The sequence below is a fragment of the Sphaeramia orbicularis genome, chromosome 10 (genome assembly GCF_902148855.1).
Source record: "Sphaeramia orbicularis chromosome 10, fSphaOr1.1, whole genome shotgun sequence".
In the NCBI taxonomy this organism is placed as follows: Eukaryota; Metazoa; Chordata; class Actinopteri; order Kurtiformes; family Apogonidae; genus Sphaeramia; species Sphaeramia orbicularis.
The window spans coordinates 48,285,597-48,309,693 of NC_043966.1; the positions used below are offsets into that span (position 1 = coordinate 48,285,597).

The 24,097-nt window shown below is 38.2% G+C and overlaps 1 protein-coding gene across 1 annotated transcript; it reads right to left on the reverse strand.

The window, feature by feature from the left end:
• Positions 1-8,988: 8,988 nt before the first annotated feature.
• On the reverse strand, positions 8,989-23,210 carry LOC115426855 (iduronate 2-sulfatase-like). The gene is given in 13 exon segments (XM_030145085.1): positions 8,989-9,198; positions 12,306-12,364; positions 12,367-12,421; positions 12,530-12,636; positions 12,967-13,045; positions 13,047-13,138; positions 14,248-14,374; positions 14,460-14,630; positions 19,712-19,912; positions 19,994-20,082; positions 21,378-21,555; positions 21,661-21,803; positions 22,263-23,210. Coding segments are annotated over 13 exon segments (1,587 nt in total). The 5' UTR covers positions 22,339-23,210.
• Positions 23,211-24,097: the final 887 nt, after the last annotated feature.

The following is a 24,097-nucleotide window of genomic DNA, read 5'->3' on the forward strand; positions in this document are numbered from 1 at the left end:
CCACACCAAACAGCCCCTCTGCCCCCACCAACATTCTTACAACAGTGTGGCAAGGTTTCCTTGCCCAAGGACACAATGGCAATAACTAGGAGAGGTGGCGCGGATTTGAACTCTGGAACTTTGATTTAACTCAGTAGAAGATTTCTCTGCAGCTACTTCCTCCCAGTCTTGGAAGGCAAACAGTAGTACAGTTTGTTTACTATTCCTGGATCCATTCGCATACTGTAAACACTCACTTGAGATGAACTGGAGTTACAATGCCACTGAGCTAAGCACTGTCTTCCTGTCATACACTCACACTCCACCTCTCTAGAATGTAACTGTGTGTGTAACAGGTGTTAACGGAGAGGCAGTGCAACCCGAACAATATGAGCCCATCGTCATTACGTCCTTACCAGTGTATGAAACACAATGATATAGACTATTGGAAATGGAGACAAGACTGAGTGGATCAGAGTGGGGCAAGGAGAGGGATTGGTGGAAGGAAATGGCAGATGAAACGGAAAAAAAAAGGGTCACCATTAGATCAGTGTGAGTGTGGTAAGCGATCACAGCACATCATAAATACTGATCTGATAAAGCCAGAGGCAGGAATATGGAATGACATGATTACAGTGAGGTAAATGGGAACAGTAAAAGTGTAATGACTCACATTTTTAAGCATCATTTCAATGTATGAATGTGACAGCAAATACAGTAAAACACCCCGTGGTCAAACGCTCCTGGATGCTTCAGTGTAAAACTAAATTTTGTTCCATTGTTTACACAAGCCTGTAAGACTGGTTTCTTGATTCAAAATAAGGCAGAAGTGGTACAATCCTGATCACGTGCACATGACGACGAAATCTTCACATCAGTCAACATCAGTAATTATCAAATATATGGTAAGCAATTATTTTTCAAGTTTAAAGTCTGATTTTTGGACTTAAGTCAAAGTTGAAGGCCAGATGGTTATTTGTGGTTTGACACTATTCTTTACAGTTCATCCTCATCCTCAAGCCATCCTGCCAAAATGATCAACATGCATAAAATCTGCCAACATGAAGAAGGGCAACAAGTCAATTTCACTTAGTTTAATTTAACTAATTGAAAGATATTCTCTTGATTTTACTTATTTGAATTAGTTATTGAAACCCATCCATTCATCCATCCATCCTCTTCTGCTTATCTGGGTCAAGGGGGCATCAGTTTGAGTAGAGAAGCCCAGATTTCCCTCTCCTCAGCCACCTCCTCTAGCTCCTCTGGGGGGATTCGAACGCATTTCCAGGCCAGCCAAGATATATAATTCCTTCAGCAGGTCTGCCCCATTTTGCTAGTTCACATAAAACTGCATCAGCAACCAAACAATCAATCATTATAGATAACTTTTGAGTCCTAAATCATAATATTTTCTGTAGAGGTGTGTTAATGTCCCTCCTACATATCCTTGAGATTAAAAAACATATGAAAGACTTAGTTTAGAAAATTCTTTAGTTTTCTTTAGTCTTCAGAGTTTCATTTGTTTAGTTTCATTACTGCAAAAGTGTTTTTTTTTATCTCGACGAATTTAATTTTTTTTGGTAGTTTTTCCAGGTATGAAGATTTGTAAATGCGTCAGTGAAAAAATGTGACATCAAATATTCACAAAAATCAATAAAGTATTGTGCAGAGATTTCATTCCTCTCTGAACTGAACACCATAAAACAAAAGTTGTTTTTATCAGAAATTCTATTCCATTTAAATATTGTATTGTTCATTATAGTTCATTGTTTTGGAAAATTGTCATGTCATCAGTTAATGAAATCACTTGTCCGCTTTTAGTTTTGGGATAGTCGTCTTACTTTTAAAGACCTACAATGACCCTGTGAAGAATTGCTTGTGGGCAGCAAACCTGAATGATGAATTTTTAAAAGTAAAAGTGGGAGGTAAATGTACAAAAAGGCAGGGAAGACACTTAAAAGGTGAAAATGAAAGGGGAGAGATGTGAACTGCCTCCCTGTCTTTGGAAATTATTTTACTTTTCATTTGTAGCAGACAGCTTTCTCTTAAAACAGAGTTGTCTACAATTTCCCAGTTTTGGAATCTGTCTGTCTGTCTGGAAAGAGAGAGAGAAAAGAAAAATAAAAAAAAACAAACAATAAACAACACAGCAGTGGGGAGGATGTGTGTGGACAGGCGACAAAGTGTACTGTGTTTCTGCAGGACACTCAGAAATACAGACCCCAACACAGCACAAGATTCATAGCGCAAGTTACTAAAAACCAGTCAACTTTCACTAGTTGCATTAAATATTTTATTTCTCTACAAATCGATCAAAACTCACATACAAATATTAACAGTGTGTCCTTGCTGATGTTGCGATCTGAATTATTTCTGCAAGTTATTTTTTATTTCCCATTCAAAAAGCTGGAGCTCAGGCTTACAACTGCTGGTACAACCAAACTCAAAGTTAAGCTCATTTTACAGTTATGAGCATGTAAGCGGACAGTGGATATTGTTAATGAATTTCATCACTCCAGGCACCTCTCACACTGAGCACACTCAGAGATAGAATACAGAAAATAAAACATGCAAGGAGCTATGATCAGGCCCTCAAACCTCCACACGCACACCAGATGGTATGCAGCCGACACATTTACTGTGTAAAAATAGACAATGTCTTCAGGTCTGGCCTCTTACCAGGTGTTACTTGAAGGTAGCACTGGGGTACTCAATGTGGATTTTGAGACCAGTCTTCAGACCCATTTTGTTGGTCTTGGTCTCCTCTTTGTCTCAGAGAGGACCGAGTGGTTTATGTCAAAGCTCCAAAAGAGCTTCGAAGCTTTAAAGACCATAGATTATCTGATGTCAGTATTAACATCATTATTCGAGATCTGCTTTTCTGGCTGACAGGTTAGGCTATGAGCTATTGTGAAGGCACTGTGTTTGGCATGGTCTTCGTCATCATCTTCTTAAACATTGTCGTTTCTTCAAAAATCGTCTTCTACGAAACTATGTAGCTTCCTTGGGACAATGTCTACAAAGTTTGTTCAGTTTTGAGAAATTTTGATTTTTTGAATATTAAAAATTTGCCTTTACTTATAATGGGCCAAATTTTGATGACTTACAACATGTAAATGGTCAGAGATATTAATATAGTTACTATTGAACTAGGAAGACATATATGGACTTTCATTTAATTCGTTGAGTTATCCTTAAGTCAAAGTACCACTCACTTCTATGGGCTTTATGCACAGCCCCACTACTTCCTGAATTTAAGGCAGCTCCTTTATTTCCTGTTTTTCGTTATTGGACACACTGATTAATCCAGGTGTTTCTGCTGCTTCTTGTTGGGACTACTGTGGTCAGACACACCTGGATTAATCAGTGTGTCCAATAGAAAAGCAGGAAATAAAGGCTGCCTTAAGTTCAGGAAGTAGTGGGGCTGTGCATAGAGCCCATTGGGAGATTGATCTCCTGCATCATGACCACAGGACTCAACATAGCGGCAGAATCTGAAAACTCATTACCAGATTAAATTTACTATTGATTCGTGTTAGAACATGCTGGTGAGGTACAGGGCCATTGGTCCTATTTTTTAAGTGTAAAACTTTTTGCCAATTTGTGATTCTTCATTCCACAGGTTTCCTCTTTCTGGTACTCGTTGGGAACAAGAATCATCTCATCCCTTGAACCACATTAGTCTTTAATGTTCAATAAAAGTTATTGCTTAATGCTACTGCTGTGCAGTTAACCTGGCCAGGGGCTTAAACATTGTCTCGTCCTACCTTGGTCTCAACCTGTTAATGTTTTGGTCTTGAGGATGGCCATAATTTCATCTTAGATTAGTTGGTCTTGACAACAGTGTTAATCAGGCGTTAAATATTTCTGTCCAATTTTTCTCCTTGGACAAAATCCACTACTAGTTTTAAATGATGTTACTGTAGTTGTGCTGCCACAGCAACAGTTAAAAACAAGGCATCTTGAAATAGCAGAGATTTCTCTGTAAATCTGAGCCTGATACACATGCTTACAAAATACTGTAGGTCTAGGTGAAAGATTTCTGCAATCTTTGCCCGAAGGACAATTTCTGGCAAAAGATTGAAATCTGATGTCACCAGAGCAACACTATTTAATAAAAAAAAGTCACCATTTTACTAACTTCTTATTGCAAAGGACTTTCAATGAACTGACCAAATGTGAAGTCTTACATTATGTATGAAGGAATAGGGTGTGAAAGTACAATAGGTGAAAACAGTAAAAACTTGGGGAAAAGTGCATGATGAAACCAAAATGGCCAACTTCCTGTTGCCAAGAGGTTTTCGTAAGCCTGGACTTGATACCTGTCCTGCCAAATATGGTATGTCTACATGAAACCTCATGGAGATGCATAATTTGCAAATTTATATCATGGGTGACATGGACCAATTTCTGGCAAAAGATGAAAATTAACTGCATTGCCACAGAGACACCATTCACTATTTTGAGAATTGTTAATTGATAGGGTCTTTAGATGAAAGTGACTCAATCTTGAATTGTTTTAGTACATTCGCTATCTTGATAAAGTACAATGGCTACACATAGTGAAAACTATATTAAAATCAAAATAGTAGACTTCCTATTACTATAATTACAACCTTGAAACTGCAATTCAATCTGCAAAAAGACAATAGCAATCTTTACAGACACAAGGCCACTGGTAAGTGTTCAAGCCCTAAACAGGAAATAATGTGCAACTGTTTGACAGATTAACTGGTGATGATGGGAGGTGGTACTGTGGAATAAGGACAATTTGACTCAAGTAGCAGCAGATGGGTAAAATTAGGCTTTTCAACTGGAATCAACTGGAACAGTAGTTAATTTTTTTTTTTTTAATTTGATCTGGAGTAGTCTAGATTATTTATTATGATTTCTGACAGTGTTGAATATTTTCCTTGTGCAAGTGATTATGAGACTTAATTTAGTTGTCATTGTTTTTCTGTACTTATATCAGTCTTAAAATGAGCATACATTTTTAAGGCAATGATGGTATATTTTGCACCATTTCACAAAAAGGAACATGACAAAAAGTTAGTTAATTAATTTCCCGGTAGAGGATTAGTGTAACCTCCAACATATCGACACATGAGTCATTACAGGATTCAGCTGTGTCCTATTACAATGAAGCCACAACAGCCTATAATAAAAGCTGACAGAGCAAGTCCCTCAATCCATTACTGGACTTGAAATTCGAGTCAAAATGGGTGTCTTCTGAACTACCGGGCACAAAATGTTCACGCACTGAAACAGCAGTAAAACACAGCAACACACCATTTCATTTGCATTGAATTATAATAGCTTCCCAAACTGATCTGAACAGTGGCAAAGAAAGGAAGCAAAAGAGTTGTGAATCACATGGAGTGAAAATTGAAATGTCAGTATTGAACTCTTACAGTATAAAAGTTTGAAATTCCCTTTCAGTTCACTTACTTTAAACTGAAGACAATACCTAAAGCATATGACATGATCAATAGCACTCTGACGAAAGGATAGTGCTGTCCATTATTATTCAAGTGAGATAATTCTTCAGCGTTCTTCAGATGACACTTTAGCAGATAGTATCTTGTAAAATTGGGTAGTGTGGTCACACTGCGGCCAATCAGCAAGGTTTCCTGGTTCTGCTGCTTAAATGTCTATGTGATGTGGAAAAAGTCCAAAATTAGTCTAAAGAAGTGAGCCTGACGAGGTCAATACCATAAATGAAACCCCATCAAGGCTTCTTCCTCCTCAGGATGAAGCTTCTTATCTCTTCGTCGTGCCTTCATACCTATTCTCCATCCATTTGTGGCGTTTCATTTTCGTCATCACGCCCTCCTTCGACTCCTTTTCATGCCTGCTGTTAGGTAAAGGAGCTGCAGTTTCATTGCTCATCTGCACTACATGCCAGTTGGACCCAATCCACCAGTCACATAAGAAGTAAAGACAAGGAAACACAGGAACGAAGTTACAAAAAAACAGTGACTCTAAATCAACAACTGTAGCTGTGATGGAGTTCAGTGTTTAAGAAGATTTCATAAAGTTCAATTTCACACTTAATCATTCATTTTTTTAAGACTGTTGTGAAAGCCATTTGAGGACCCAGTTATTAGTGCAAAGTAGGTCACACTGGTGCTGGACTTCAGTGTAGCTCCTGATGTGAATGAGTGATAGCAGGAGTTTGCCAGTGGGTCTGTACTCTGCTAGTACTGTGCTTATATTTCTCTTCCAATTCCAATGCGAGTCTGAATATCATAACACCCAATGTTCCTAATTTGAACATTTTCTTTCATACAAGAGCTTCAACTACATCCTAAAAGTTTTCAATCCAGACCTTGTTGAACCTGCACATACTCAACTTATATCGAAGTAACATAAACAGATACTGTTCTTATTATCTCTGCAGTTTTGCTTTAGAAGGAGATGTTATCTTAGTCCCATGGCTGTGTATTAGTATGGAATAGTTTATATTAGTGTTTATTGGTCCTGTGTTGGTTCTGTAGTTTTCTACAGTGTGGTCAATAAAAATTCTTCACAAAATCTACATATTTTAGATGTTAATTGTGAACTCCAATTAATTTCTAAGACAGGTCCAAATTGCATTCAGGCAATTTTATTTCTGAGTATGTAGTTTTAGGCTTTGACCTGCACAAAACCTGTAGCGACAGTGTGTTTCTGAAAAAAAATACAGCTTACATGAGAAAGGCTGGCCAGCTTCCTAATCATCACATTGTGGTCAGTGCCATTGTAGATGTTCTGTCCTGACCAGGGTCACCTTCTAACATGTACAGCTCTCCAGCATGAACATCTGTAAGATTACCTAGATGGAGAGACAGCTTAATGAATGGATGGTGGACAAATATGATCTGTTTCTGTCAAACACACAGAGACAAGACCAGACTTCTTCACATAGGACTCCATACTCACGTTCTGAGAGAATCTGAGATCACACATGTGCCTGTGTCATGAATATTTGCCTTTTTCACCTCTTTTGCATTTCATATAATCTTACCAGTCTTGTAAAAGCAAAACGTAACATATCAATGAACAAAATACAAAAGCCATGTGTATGCACATTAACCAGACACTATACATCTCCACTCATACATGCCGTTGTAAACAGCACAGTTCAAACTCTCCTAGTCCACTAATATCGATAATAAATAGTACCAGTATCCAAAATCATCAAAAAACAGCTTAAACCAGATCTAATCATTGCTGTACTAGGACTGAAGCCAGCCAGTGTTGAACTTTCAGACACTCACTTTAATATGATACATTTTGTGATGTTACTAGCATGTAAACTAATTCTGTTAAAATGGAAACAAACTACCAGCTGGTTCACTGGAAATCCAGTCAAAAATTAAACCTGCAAGCAGCATTGGCAGGACCTCGCACTGGGCGATCCGCCTCCCGGCGATCCGCCTCCCATGCGTTCCGCCTCCCGCGCATTCCGTCCACCGCGCGTTCCGTCCCCGTGCATTCCGTCCCCCGTGCCTTCTGCCTCCCGTGCCTTCCGCCTCCCGTGGCCGTTGACACCTCCACATCCACTCATACCTTCTCCGTCCCAACACCAGTCCCTCCCTTTTGCATCCGTCCTCCTTTCATCCCTGCAGAACACCTGCACCCCTCTGCTGAAACCACCATCACCTTTTAATGAGGCTTTTATTTTGAAAAGCCTACTGTATGTGTATGCATATGTGTGTGTGACAGACACAATCCGTTCAAGTGACGTGAAATTGTCTGAACAGCTGAGCATAGAAGTGGATTATTTACCATTTTATAAAAGCTTTGATTTTGAAAAACTTTATCGTGTGTGTCTGTTTGTGTGTGTGCGTACCATTCATATTTTTATCATGTCCTATTTTTTGTTTTATACATATATATAGATAATATATATATATATATATATATACATATATATATATATATATGTATAAATGAGGGTTTACTTTGAAAGGCAATTTTCCAACTTCCTGTTGGAGATAGCTCTTTGACGTCCACTCCGAACATTTGTAGTGCTCAATGTAATGAACATTTTGGCATTGGTTTCATGTCTCTCAGACATTCCTGCTGGCTGCTATGGCAGTTCCATGTAATAATAAATAATAATAATAATAATAATAAAAAAAACGAACAAAAAACAGTAGGGGCCTTGCCTTCTGGCAAGTCCACTCACCTGTGTGAGTGGACCTGCCCTCTCGGCTCGGTCCTTAATTAAAGCTGGCAAGCAAAGTGTAGGAAGAAAAATAATAATAATATAAAAAACTAACGAGAAATAATAGGGGCCTTGCTTTCTGGACCTGCCTCTCAGCTCAGTCCCTACTAAAAAAACAAACGAAAACAATAGGGGCCTTGCCTTCTGGCAAGTCCACTCACATAGTGAGCCCTCTCGGCTTGGTCTCTAATTATACTGTGTCTTATAATCTTCACATAAGTTACTGCATTAGCCAGTAGTTACATTATAGCTCCATTAGCTAAGCTCTGTTTTTAGAAGAAAACAGTCACAGTAAAAACTACAAATCACCTCCATTTTCTTTCTGTTTGTGTTTTCAATAGCTACACTAAAGATCTGTTTGGAATCGTCCAAAGTAGGTCAGAACTGTCACAGCTTAGTCTGAACCGTGGCTCATGAAATTACTGGCAACATAACATCACATATGTTTTATACCTTCATAAGCCCCATAATCAACTCACTCAAGTAGAAGAAACACTGCCATTTCAGCATTAAACTCCATTCTTTTTATTTAGAGCTTGTCCAGTGGTGAAAACAACAACAGAGCTTCTGGCTTTCATCAATTTCTTTGACTCTAAAAGTTACCAATAGTTGGTTATCATGGCATTAGTTTTCAAGTCCCATGGTGAGTTACTCACTACTCTCTCTAGTCCCATTGGTTTTTCAAGACCTCACAATAGAGAAAAATCAAACTCAATACTCCTAATCAAATGTGGTGCTTTTGTTGTCATTTGTCAATACTCAATCATATTTACATATGTGGATCGTTGACATAAAAGTTAATGAAGTCTGATCCTCAGCCCTAGACAGACAGCTGAACAGAATAAACTTAGAGAATTCTCATGCTTGCCAGGTAAGTGAGATGCTTGAATTCCTACCTGGAATGTTTTGGGGTTGAATCCCAGCCACAGAGTGTATCTGTAGTACCAGCAGCGCACAGAGTAACCCATAACCTTGATGTCTTTCAGGTCAGGAAGGTCAGAGTTCTCCTATAGAGAAAACATTAAGCTTTAAGAAGATTTTTAAAATGATTCATTGTGAAGGTTTTGCCGCTTTGATGTCAAATCTGCACCTGCCAACTCATCCTGGCGATATGCTAATGTCAAGCAGCCAAATGGCTCTGTGCACAGATTAACCTACAGATGGTGCAGCGCTCATGTGGATCTTTTTATGCACACAACTGTACTTGTTAGCTGGCAGCTCTGTTATGAGGAAGCACTGTGTTGTTGGAAGCAGAGGGTCAAACAACCCTAGCCTGCTGACAACAGTGTATAACTGTCACTTGCATGACTTCACTTGTCACCTATTCTCAATTTCACACTTTAAATGCAACTCTGAAATCTGTTTATTAGAAACATCGAGACATGTTTATATTAGAAACCTGCCTGCTTTTGTATAAAACCTTGGAAACAAAATGATGAAGGAAGAAACAAATAACAACAAAAGAAGAATGCACAAGCTGTTGAAGTTACAAACAGTGAAGGTGCAGGAACAACATAATAAAAAATAGGACCAATGGCCCTGTAGCTTACCGGCCAAATTAAAAGCTTTGGGAAATGTATCCAAATGCCATTATTATCACCCAGTTACGTGTATTTATTATATTACAGAAGTAGCCCATGTTTTGGTCATATTTCAATCAGATCTGTAAAAAATTCAAATTCAAACTTGATATCATTGATACTTACTGATTTATTGTATCAATCCACTTCCTATCTGTTATAATGGGAAAATTGGTCAAAGTCGCATTAAATCCAGAATCAGATCCGGATCGAAATAATTTTAATACCTTGTGTTGACATCATCATAAAGAAGCTGTATACCAAGTTTGAAGTCAATCAGAACTGTAGTTTCTGAGAAGAAGACGATTGAAATTTTGTCCCCATAAGAGCCCATGTTAAATTTTCCGTAAGTTCCATGATCCAGAAGATCCTGATCAGCATGTGGCCATTATGTTTTGGTCATCTCCCCATCAGGGCTGTACTGTAGAAATTTCAACTTGATATCATTTATATTTACTGAGTTATTGCATCGATCCACTTCTCATCTCTTATAATGGGGAAATTTTTCAAAGTCGCACCAAATCCAGAATCAGATCCGGATCCAAATAATTTCACTAACTTTTGTTGACATCATCATAAAGAAGCTGTATACCAAGTTTGAAGTCAATGGGAATTGTAGTTTCAGAGAAGAAGATGATTGAAATTTTTGTAACAGACAACAGATGATGATGGACGCCGCATGACGACAATAGCGTACGCTTGTCGGCCGGTAAGCTAAAAACAAGAAAATATAACTGCAAGTAGCAATGGGTGAATTTCCTTCTTGACAGAAGCACTTCTCCCCCAAAACTGTGGGCAAAAAAATAATGATAGTAAGTTTCAGCCATATTTTTTTCAGTTAAATGCCGGCACTGCAGATTTAATGCTCAATTCAGATTTTTTGCTGAAATCAGACTTTCTTGCCTCCTCCAGTGCATAATTGTAACATCTGTCTCTTGTCAATGATGTCAAAGTCTGATAAAATACTACATGACCGTGCAGACTGAAATCGCATTGCTAAACACCAGATATGTATCCGATTTAAGACCTGGCCTGGGTCTGATTTGTGCTGTCATAAAAAGAACAGATATGGGTCACATATGGGCAAAAAAGTCCGATTTGGGCCACTTTTGCCTGCAGTGCATACATAGCTTTACATAGCGTGGCAACAAATGAAGAACTTCTATAAAACCAAAATTTCTGTTTGTGACAAATGTATGGCTATAAAAACTTGTTTTGAGAATAAGGACATATCTATCATAAGCAACACTAAAGGCAACTGTCTAGAACTCTTTGTTTCCCCAGAGAACCTCCTACATACATGTACATACAGGTGCATGAACTAAAAAATATCCATGTACCTCAAGTTTCATGGGATCTCCTAGGAGAATTGAGAAGTAAGAAGTGGTATGTGAGTGTGTTTGGATGTTTTGATCCACCTTCTTGAACATAACCTGTTCCAGAGTAGATTAGGTTGACATAGTAGCCTCTTTTACACAGCACTTCTGTTTCAGGAATATTTCATCTTTATTCCAAAACGTCTGTGTAAACGAAATGGTGGAATCATTTGGTCCCACCTTAATTGCGGCTTTATAACACCTCTGGAGTCTGGAGGCAGTAACAGAGCCATGATAAGGTGGAATCATGATTCTGGAACGCTGTGTAAAAGGAACGCCTCTTGTTCCACAACCAAGGTGTGACGTATTGTGATGGTGACCCCTGTCCTGCAAAGACAGGTGCAAATGAAGGCACTGGCATGGCTTCGTGCCACTGGTGCCAACCGCGGCTACACACCAGGGTGCACTTCATGCCACGGGTGCAACAGGTGCTGTGGCTTCATGCCAGGGTTGCTACCGTGGCTTCGTGCCACAGGGGTATGTATCACTTTCGAATGCGGAAGTGATACGTCACACTATAAGCTGCGTCAACCGCCCCTTTGATTCCGCCTGAGGTCGAGTTCACTTTGGTAGACTTTGGTAGTTAGGGTTAAGTCATCAGAGAACTGAACTTTCAAAAGCTCAAAACAACATCACCATGTGTAACATCTCCATGTCGTTTCCAATTACTGTGCAAGTTTCATTTTGTAGCTCATTCCTCCTTAAGGCAATTTGAGGTGCAACATAACTCAGCACCATCTCTAAAGGGTTGTACCATTTTGCAGTTTGAACTCTCAAGAACAACACATCAGTAAGATTTCAACCGCTCAATTAATGCAATTAAACCTTGGAACTGCCTCACCATTATTTGTTGTTGCATTATTCAAGCAAATTCCAAGTATGTGGGGCATAGTAACTGTTCGCTGAATGAAAATAACAAAATAATTCACCTTTACTTAGCTCATAAAAGCTTTTTTCCATTTGCTTTATAAAAAAAAAAATCAAAGAATCTGTGATTCAGATTTTTTGTGGCAAAATATTTTGTGTTTGATATAATTAGAATGAATAGAGGGAAAACAGGTACCTAAGGTTCAACAAAGATCACCAAGGCAGAAGAAACTATTAGAGGTAATTCTTAAAAAGCACATTATCTGCACAGTGTTATGTTCATGCTCTTACCTGTGGTGTATCAGCAGGGCGAGGGTACTGACTAAATGCTACCTTTTCAGCATCCTTGGTTCATCGCTCTGGTAAAAAGTGTAGGCCAGGTTGTCTCCCTCTGTACATAGCTCCTCCTGACCACAACAAAACAGAACAAAGGAAACACATTTTTGTCCACCGTGTGTGGGGACTGTTTACTTCCTGATTTATGTTTGAGCATTGAAATTAGCCGTGTTTAATACCTGGAAAGAAAAATCAGGACAAGGTTCAGGGGCTATGAGGCCAGACATGTAGGAGAGGGTAGGAAAGATATCCACCAACTCCACCATATTTTCTGTCACTCCATCGTCTAAAGAAGAAACAGGGATCAGCCAGTTAAAGACCATCATCTATCCACTAAATCTGAGGCTTACATTTCATCATCATAGCACCATTTTGCAATTACAGTCCAGAGGCAAAATCTCAAAGGGTATCCTTATGTAAATACTTATGGAACTCTTCATGGCTCTTCTTCAACGTCTAGTCCTGCACCTTAATTAATTTTGTTAAAACAGTGTTATATGAGCAATTACATGAAAATGTTTATTCACACTTGAGTTACTTTTAGCAATGTACATCTCTTTCTCAAAGCATGTCACATTTTATCAATGGTTATTGCTCTCAGTGGTGGGGACCTTACTCTTAAAGCTGAGCTCTGGTTTGTTGAAGATGTCAACAAAAGGGAAGGTATACCCTAAAGGTTGGCCACTTGGCGTAGTGGACATTAGGAACATAGAAGATTAGAGGGACACGTGTTGCCACATCAAAATTTGAGTATTTTGCCCATTCACCATGTTCACCTAAAGACCAACCTGCAACATATACAAAGAAGTTATTGCAAATGTGTTAATCACTGCTTAAAGCTGTGTATGACTTTCACCACCAATTTTTCATCAAATCTGTAAAACCAGAGTCATAGCCTAAGTATTACAAATCCGTAAGTCTTTCCATGATTACACACCTGAATCTCTTCCCTCACAGTGAACAAAGCTGATGTGTGCTCCACCATGAACAATTAATTTGTTTACAAATAGAGCCGGTAGGTCACTTGGACATTTTCGGAAATTTGTTGTGACATGCTTTGTTAATGGTGCTCCATGCAGCCACAGTGGTAAGAGGCAATGAAGCCGTTTCTGTGTTTGTTGCTGCTGCGGCTATAATGGATGCATGGAATTCCCATTCCCACAATGCATTCGCAACAAAATTTCCAAAAAGGCCCTAGTGACATACCGGTTTGGTATGTAAACAGACAGCTTGTGATGGAGTACACTTCAGAGTTGTTCACCGTGAGGGAAGTGATTCAGGTGCATTAGCACAGAAAGACGTATGGATTAGTGATAAGGAGGCTATCACTAGGGTTTTAAAAATTTGAAGAAAAATTAGTGATGAAAGTCATATGCCGCTTTGAAACGAAAGAGAGATGAGGCAAATGAAACAACCAAATATTATATACTTGATAATTAAATAATGTTTTAGACACAGAAAGCTTTCTCTGCTGCCATCTTTAATTACAAAATCTGGCAATTCAACAGTTACAGAAAAGATTAACTTCAGTATCTTTTACTGAAGGAGACATTAAAAGAAATTGAGTTTCCAAGTCACAAAGTTTATAAAAAAGCAGGGAAAGCAGAAAAAAGATGGATTTTGGGAGAAAACAGGGAAGGAGGTGCATCCAAGAAATGCTGTTACAACAGTGCCATCTGGTGGTTGAAAGTAGTTACAAGAGGAAGGCAAATTTAATGTGAAAAAGCTTCATAAACTCTAGATTTTTAAAAAAATTATAAAGATCAACAACCTTAGACTTGAGTGTGTCCTTTTACTAAATGCTGGAAATATGAGGTCTAATTCTATGTTTTAACAATAAAGTGGAGAAGAAACAGCATAACATTGTCTGACATCCCCAGTTAAAGCAGCTTCTTACCATGATCCGAGGTGAACACAACCACAGTGTTGTTAGCCAAGCCCAGCTCATCGAGGGCACTGAGTAGCCGTCCAACTTGACTATCCATGTAAGACACAGCAGCATAGTAGTGCTGGCGGATACGCAGCTTGAAAACAGATTTACAAAACAATATTAATATTTCTTTGAACATGAGGTCAAAGTAATAGAGTTTCAAATGACCTGCTACAGACCTGGAAATCTTTAGGAATCGGTCCATAGGGGAAGCTAATGTTTAGTTTCTGGACGTCCTCCCTCTTCCTCACATCAGTCCAGGGGTTATAGGCCACAGGGGGGAGGAGTATGGGAACGTCAGGGTCAAGGGCCAGAGTCATGTTATCAATGGGGTAGAGACTCAGGTACTCCTGGAAAACAAACGCATTTTGTACACTACACAATATTATACTGCTTCTTTTGTTTTAGTATTCACAGTTTTCCTCAACTGCACAACCACTGCAAAGTTATTTACAGTTACTTATTTATGATTTTTTTTTTCTACGGATATTTTTTATCCTGTTTATTGTATCCATAGTGTCTTATCCAAGTGTTTTTTGGTGGTTAATGCAGAGCAATCTCATTTTTAAAGTGCATCTATGATGTTATGTTCTAAATGAAGGTAAAAAATCTGTACCTGAAAGTACAGTCAACCAAAATATGTGTAGTATGAAACATAACATGGGCCTGTTCTTGTGTACTACTGTAGAGCACCGCAGTCAGTAACACAGTACTGGGAGTCACTGGACATAGTATTGCTCCTGTTTGTTTGGCCACAGATTGTCATCACCCTCATAACTAATGTTCTTCCCTGTGATGCAACTGGGAAAAAATGCCATACATGCTGCAATTACCTTCTAAAACCTTCTGCTGTCATGTCATCACAAGGACCATATGGTCTATAATTGTACACTTTCATATAATTGTATTCAGTTTGCACCTGACTGTGAATTTATTAACTTAGTGTTTTTTACAGGGACTATATCTGAGTCCAAATTATGAAATATGGCTTTGGCAGATTTTAACAATTAGACGATAATGCATGTGATGACTTGAAATTATACATCATACTTTGGAGATGAAACAAAGACATAAAGACACGTTCAATTAATAATTGATCAAACCGTAGAGTGTGTTTTGTAAATGGTAACAAAGAATGAGAAATGCTTTGTGTTATGCAGAAAATATTATCAAGAATATCACATCCTATTCACAGTGTCATCAGGAGGTGATCCAGCTAAGACTGAGAAAACATAATGTAGCCTAGGTCACAATCCATGTGTGGACAAATAGGGTCTACAGTACACATGTTGCGTACTGTACATCACATGGTGATGGTGTTCACTTAACCTTTGCTTTCTTCATCACGTAGCTTACACTTTACAGTCAAATGTGTTCAGCATACAGTCAATCATTTCTGATCAACCATAAACAGCTAAAAGTCATGCTGTTCTTCCCCATCTACATCAGTGCACATTTCAGACACTTTCACTATGCGGTTTTAAGGGATATCTATATCGTTTCCCATATTTTCTCACCCAGCAGCACACCAAGCTCCATTGTTAGTGAGCCATGGATATACATACAAACACTTCTATTCATTTAATTAATGTACATCAATATAATGTTTTCATTTATTTATGGGCATGAGAAGCAATATGTATCCACATTTTCATACATTTCTTCCAAAGTTTTGATGAATTTGTTCCAATGATTTGAGTGATTCTTTCTTCTTATTTTGTCAGTTTGTTCAAAGTCATGACTATAACTTGTGTAAACAACCCCTGCATCCTCCTTTCATGGCTAGACATTCATATCAATGTCATTTATCCAGCTGAGTGATAGTGTGTTTTGATGAAAATCACCCATTTCTACTGTACTTTGGTTAGTTTGTGTTGCTGATGAGTTATTAAAGCTGATGCAATGCAGTCAACCAAAATGGATGAACTGTATCATAAACCTTGAACATCCCTGATTTATTTTCCTCCATGGCTACCTTAGGGTTCTGTACTTTGTTCAACAGGTTCATACATTTACTTTTTTTGTGAATTTATTATAGGTCACATGATCACACACATTAAATACACTGCCCTGTGCCCTGTTCCTTTTCACTCTCGCCACTCCTCAATTCTTTATAATTATGCTTTTGTTTTTGTCTAATTTCTCAGACCACAGCAACACAGTCAGCAAAACTGCCTCTTGTATCAGAACAATGACTTTCAGTTCCCCACTGACATATTTGTACCAGCAAGCAATTATTAATTTAGGCTATAGGGAGTAATAGAGTATAATACATCTGTTAAGGGTTAGTATTTTGTTTATTCTGTAGTGTGCTGTCATTTGTGATTCTGTTGTATTTTTGTAGTTTTTTCTGTTCTCTTCCTTGTGTGGGTGTATTCTGTCTTTCCCTCCAACAGATAATGGTTGATTGAGGATGAGCTGCAGGAGTAGTGTTGCTGGCTGCAGCTGATTGGTGCTTCAGAGATGAGCTGGGAAATTTAAAGCCAGATCTTCCTTCCTCCCAGGAGACTCCTCTCATTCCATTCCCCCCTCTGTTGCAGACCAACCTTTTGTAATTTTTGTTCAAACTTTGTAAAATCAGCTACACAAGGAGAGAATCTTTTTCTTTAAGTTTTTTGTTAGGTAAGATTGATGTATTTTGGTTTCCTTCGTTTGTGTTTGTAGATTATTATGATTCCCTACCCGATTTAATTTTCCTTTTTTTGTAAATAAATATCTCATATTGCAGTGGCGTGGTTGCTGGTCATTTGTGTAAATTGCTCCTGTTTGTTAAGGGACATGGAGGGAGGGGAGTCTCACACCATGTTGCGTCTCGGCAACCCCTAGACCGAGCGTAACTACATCCAAGTGAATAAGCAACATTATACCACCATTAGAATATCTACTACTAATACAATTACAGTGTTTGCGGAGTGACATAGTTGAAATTGCTGTCTGCAAACCAATTGGACAAGGTTCACAAAGACATTTCACAGAATTTTCAAGTCATGTAGCTCACATTAGAGAAATGTGACCAGTGTTTCTCAATAACCAAGAGCTTAATCTCAGTCACTACATTTACATGCAATCTAGTATTCCAGTTTTTGCCCTTCTTCCTGTTTGTATGAAATCAAAAATTAAATTCCACTAAAATTCCTGTTCACATGCAGCTGTGCATGCTTAAAAATAGCCATTATTCACTGGCTGTGATGTCAAGGACAGGTGCACCACTTACAGATAACTATTGAAAACACATGCACTCCATCTCAACATCTTTTGAAATGTTGCTGTTCAAAAGGATTTAAGTATGCTTTTTCACTGAATATCCATATTATAATGTGACATGAGACTCATGAACTTCCACCCAAAAAAATGTTCATTTATCATCATCACCTCCTCCATCATCTTCGACCAGAAAATAGGCTGAACAAATGCATGAAGAAAACAAAAATGCTGTAAATCCCACCAAACCATAGAGATGTTGATTCGTATTGGACTAATATTACTACAGGACGCCTGTGTTTGCTGAAATAGGGTAGGTCATTTGCGATAGAATTTTTATTTCACAAACTGTAGCTGTAGCAAATTCACCCAGAATTAGCATAACAATCAACTAACAGATGACCTCCACAGTTATTACAAACTACCAGAGGTGGTACAGGTAGGTGTTTAGTGTTCATATAAATTTAATGCATGGTCTGTGGAAGTTTATCAAGTTAGTGACACAATTAATTAGAATTACTGGCCCAACTTTTTATGCCTTCACCAATTACTCAAATTGCAATTTATCCATGTCTGTCCTGACTCCTATACTATAGACTTTGAGAGAATTTTCTTAACTTAGTATATTTTTTGGTGAAATGGAAATTATTTTTGTATTGACAGTTAATCATTTCCATGTCATCTGTACTTACGGATTTCTTTTACAAAGAATTTTGATGATGCATGATGAAGAAAAAAAGAGTTTTTACAGAATATTTTGATGACACGGGAACACACAAATCCACTATTTTTACAATCTAAAACTTTAAAACTCATTGACCTTGTGGAGTTCAAAACTATTCAAATAATGTATAAAGCAAAGAATAACTTACTGCCTGGCAATATTCAAGAAATGTTTTGTGAAAGAGAGGGAGTCTATGATTTATGGGGAAAATTTAATTTAAAGACTCACAAAGTACGCACTACGTTAAAAAGTTTCTGTATTACCATCTGTGGAGTAAAATTATGGAACAAATTGTGTGTGGAGATAAAACAAATATCAAACATAATTCAGTTTAAAAAAAAATATAAAGAATTAATTCTTGAGAGGTACAGTATTTAATAATGACAATGAGGCCTGTTTGTTCATGGATAATGTTCATTCATTATCTGAACCCGCTTTATCCTCACTAGGGTCACAGGGGTCGCTTGGAGCCTATCCCAGCTACTTAAGGGCGAAGGCGGGGTACACCCTGGACATTTCGCCAGTTCATCACAGGGCTGAACATATAGAGACAAACAATCACTCTCACATTCACACCTATGGGCAATTTATATTAACCAATTAACCTATCAGTGCATGTCTTTGGATTGTGGGAGGAAACCAGAGTACACAGAGAGAACCCACGCAGACATGGGGAGAACATGCAAACTCCACACAGAAAGGTCCCACCCCCATCGACTGGTGTCGGAATCGAACCCAGGACCTTCTTGCTGTGAGGCACGAGTGCTAACCACTGCACCACCGTGTCCACCGCCAATGGATGATGTTGTATCGATAAATATGCTGTAATTATTAAAGAAAATGGTTGAATTGTTGAGTCTGTTTATATGACTGTACTGCCATGAACATTTTGTTGTGAATAATTCAGTTACTGCATTATGGATTTGTTGTGATTCGATGCTAAAATTAGGAAAATAGTATTGTTTGATTCTTGTATTAAGTAAATGATAAAGGTGTAAAAGCACTGAGGGGTAGGATTAAATAAGTTTATACTTCTTCCTACTCCTTTTCGACCACGCAATATTCAGACTTGTATGTGCCTGAAGATAGATTCTGTCCATTTAAATGTTATTTTGTTTTTGTCTTAATTTGCTTTGTTTTGTTTTATTTTGTTTCTTTGCATGTTCAAAAAGAAAGAAAGAAAGAAATTAAAAAAAATAAAAATAAACACATTGAAGCTGACCTTCGACCCTTTGGACATAAAATGTCATCATGTTATCATTTTGTTTGGTGCATCTTAAGTGTGGCAATCAGTTCATCTTTGAATCCAAGTGTTTTGACCAATCTCAAGAAATTCCATTAAGGGATTCACAAGTATGGAACAAATGTACTGTGGGATGGACAGCCAACCCAAAAACAAAAAGTATCTGAAGTATCATCAGAAACAAGGTGAATACATATTATCTTGTTGTTACAATCAATTTCTTCATAAGCAGCATATAGAGTATTGGTGGATAAGTTTTATACCTGTGGGATCCTGAATGGTATATGTGGTTTGTGAAAACCCACAGCCAGGAAGAATGGGGTGTCATCACTGACTCGAGTCTTCAACAATCTCACTGCCTCATCAGTGCTCTCCATATCAGGCAGGATACCTCCAGGTTGCTCCGTTACATTCACTGCACATAGTAAGTTGGCATGGAGTTTACCATCCTCTCCTTTACACATCTGGGAAAAAACAAGTCATGAGAACAGTTTGTGCTGTGCTCTACCTATGCAGATTTTTTTGATGCTCTCTCATTTTCCTACCTTTTTTTTCTCAAATATGAATGAAGTGGGGTGATAGGCTGGGATGGACCAGCTGTAGGGGTAGTCATCAGTGTGATTAGAGGCAATGCCTGAGGGCACAAAAATGCAACACAATCATTGTTAACTGGCTAGTCAGAAAAATGCCAAGGCATTTTCTAAGTAGACAGCGAATTCCTACAGATTGGACTTCGCTCAACAACATCAGCAATTCCATCATGTTGAGAATACATTTCAGATAAATGACTTATCGCTAACCACAAGTAAATCTGTGTTATTACCCTTTCACTCATACAGTGGCAATTCAGCAAGGGTGTTTTTTTTTTTTAATCACATACTGATTTTGTGAATTAAATGAAAATAAATGTTCTCCACCAAATGTTAGCTTGTTTCCATTTCCACATCAATAAATCTACAATCACCTTATTCTATCTGTCTTTTACTGAGCTGATTTATTATTTTTCTTTGGCATCAATGCTGGTGTCTCTGAGCTTCAGTTCTTTAAAGAGAGACTGTTAAATGGTTCAGGAGGTTGCTCGGTCAGTCAGTTTATGTCTTTGTCTCTCTATAGAAAACAGCCTTCTTCAGAATGGATTGTCTAATTACAACAGTACACACACATAAAGCAACGTGATATCAGTAGGTCAAGACACATTCATGTCATGATGGTCTGTCTCATTGGCTACATAAACACATCATTTTCAGATCATTTTAATATGTATATGTCTAACAATATTGATAAAGAGATCAGCAATAGGGTGGTTTTAGTGAAGCCAGCATTTTGCAACAGCCTTTTTGTTTGCTGCCAGGACATTTAGGAGATAAGTGTTGAGTTTATGTTGTTTTGATACTAAAATTCAAAATCTTTGAGAAGATTGCTGCTATTTCAAAGCGTCAATAAATATGTGAATAACAATCACCAGCTCTCTTGGATTAGAGCCTCTATCTTTCAGTCCCAAAACTGTACATAGAGTTAAAAATCCTGTTTTTCCCAAGTGCTTTTTCTGGCTGTGTCCCATCCCAAAGGAATTATAAAGTATGTGTTTTCCATTTTGTAGATTACTCCTCATGGTACACAGCAAATTTGAGCTTCTTTCCTCCAAATGGAGATTGGAAGCAAAACAAAATGCAAAATGGTATAAAAATGTATTTGTGCTGACAGCGAATACTCATTTGAACAAGTTACATTACATACTTAAATCGCCACTTATTTTTCTACCTACCCTTCACAATTTCATCCTGTATGTCGATGATCTGTGTTCCTTTTAAATATGCATCAAGGCAGGAGCCTTGTCTCAATTACAACCAAAGTCTATTTACAAGTTAAAATAAAGCAACCTGAACCTGCACTTGCTGAACAAAACTGGTGTTGTATGGTTATTTATACCTGGATGAAATACTTTGCCCACAGACATGGTGAGGTACCCATTAGATTTAAAGTACTGTGGCAGAGTTGTGTAATTCCCAGATTGGACTCTCCAGTACGAGCCGAAGTCATAGACCCGGGTCGTGTCCGGTCTGCGACTAGTTAAGAGAGACGTACGACTGGGAGCGCAGACAGCTTGCTAGAAGAACAAACACACAGATTTAGATTCAGGTTCTATAACCCATCAGGCTGTACATCACGTCAGACCCAAATGCTTTAACTAATATGAAAATTAAACACTGACCTGTGCGAATGCATTGAGAAATGTTTGACTTTTGGATGCCAACTGGTCAATGTTAGGGGATTTTGCTAATGTGTCTCCATAGCAACCCAATGACGGCCGCAGATCATCTGCTATGATGAAAAGTACATTTTTCTCTGTCTTTTCTAAGAGCAAAGACGACACAAGAAGCAATTAGTGTTTGAGTGTGAGGAACTTGGGGAAATAGTTTGCTTACCACATGTAAAATAAATCATCCAAACAAACTGAAGTAAGAGTAACCCTTAAGATAAGTGGAGTGAGTACCAAATGTAAAGTAAATCGAACAGAGTATGCTAGCATGTGGCACAATCAAAAACTGAGTAGGATCTATACGCTTTTACTTTAAACACAATGCTCTTAACCTGTAAGCAAAATCTGTAAAGCTCCACTGAATGAGTTAATAACATTTAAGCATGTCAAATTATATAACGAACACTACAAATCAAATTACATTTATTTAACTGTTGACAGCCTGATAAAACCAAACAATGCCTAAACATTGCTAATGCAATGCAAAACAAGCTAGTCCATCTTTACTGTAATCTGGTGGCTTTATGTTCACTTTAACACAAAACAAGCTTTACCTCTACTCGGAAACACACTCAGTGCCAGATTACTCCACATCAGAAGCCAAAGCCACGTTTCAATTGAAGCAAACATATTGCTAGGGCCGCTGAAAACCGTTACAGTAAATATAAATCTCAGTACATCTCCTCCACCGTGTCACTTCACACTGTGTTTTGTGAATCCGGCAGGTACTCGACGTCTTTACAGAACTTCCTGATCAGCGAGACGCGCAAACGCTACGTCTTCATTGGTCTATTTTGTAGTTGTCCCACCCCCAGACGCTAATCATATTAGTTTTATGACATGTCAATCATTTTTAAAACCTGACATTTAAGACCCGAGGTGTTGAGTCGTTTTAATATCCATGTCGAGCAATCGGACAAGGAAAGTTTTAAACCACAAATATATCCGACACAGACAAACAAGTGATAAAAATATTTTACATTATTACTGTAGAGACTTAAAATCTTTACTGCTTTTCTGCCGCTACTATGGGCAGAAAGGCTGATTTGTTTAATAAAGCAAAACAACGTATTTTCGTTTTTAAGAATGCCATTAACGGATACTTGTACATTTTGCTAATTTAACGCAGCTTGAGTTGAACAGATTAAAATGACACTGAGGTCTCACTCTGCGTCATCAAGGTGGTTGTTACAAATGTAGGGAAGCAAATACAAGTATGCTGGGTGCATAGATTGTTGATACAAGTTGGTGGCGTTTTGTTGTATGATATATATCAACCGTGGTGAAGACAGTTTGACGTTCGATATTCAGATCCACTCTCTCCACCGACTCTCCGCTCAAGCTTACGCCCGGTGTTTGGCTTGAGGACCGGCAGTTTGACGTTCTGTATTCGACGGATATCCACCTTCTCCACTAGCATCAACGGCTGTCCGCTCAGGTTTACCCCAGTAGAGCTGCTTGAGGACCAGTCACCCACTTCCTCACTGCTAGGAAGCTTAGGGACTGTCACAAAAAAAATTGACCCACTAGACGAAAAAAGAAACCGAAACATTTTCTCCATCCAATCAAGTGTATATTAATTTGTATTTGATAATGTATTAAATAAATAAATAAATGATCTGTAGCAGCTCTGTCACTTACATTATTAATAACGCATTAAATGTTTCAAAACAATTAGGTAAAATTTGAGATCTCTGTGTCAAGTAAACTGTATACTCTAAATTTGTTATAGATTATAGATCTACTGCTGGACCATGAAACACATCTAAAAGATCAATTATTGCCTTGCTGTGATTTTTGTCAGATTTTTTTTTTTTTTCCCATAAATCACAGGTTTTTGCTCAATAACGTCCAGGTCATGTGACCTCTGAACTCCAAAAGGCCTTTGATTTATAGCCCTGGTCTGGGAACACAAGACACACCTCTTACATTTCAGTTATATCACTTCCTTCATTTTATATCAATTTTTTAAATTCAAATTTAAAGATTTTTGCTCAATAGCTTCCAGGTCATGTGACCTCTGGACTCCAAAAAGGCCTGTGATTTATTGCCCTGGTATGGACACACAGGACACACCTCTTACATTTCAACTGTATCACTCCCTTCATTTTATATGAATTTTTTTAATTCAAATTTTAGCGTCATCATGCTTAGATTCTCCCTGGTCAGGCTCCATTTTGGCAGCCTCTCACACCTGTCTTTTTGCAGCCAGACAAACCATCTCCCGCTTGAGGTTGTTGCGCCCAAGTGCAGTCTGCACCATGTAGTGAAGATGATCGTCGCTCGAGTCAACCCTAAACTCGGGGTACCTCTCTAGGACCTTCCTGAAGCCTATCATGACCTCACTGCTTTATGCATCGCAAGAAAAACTATCCTTCCAAACTATCCT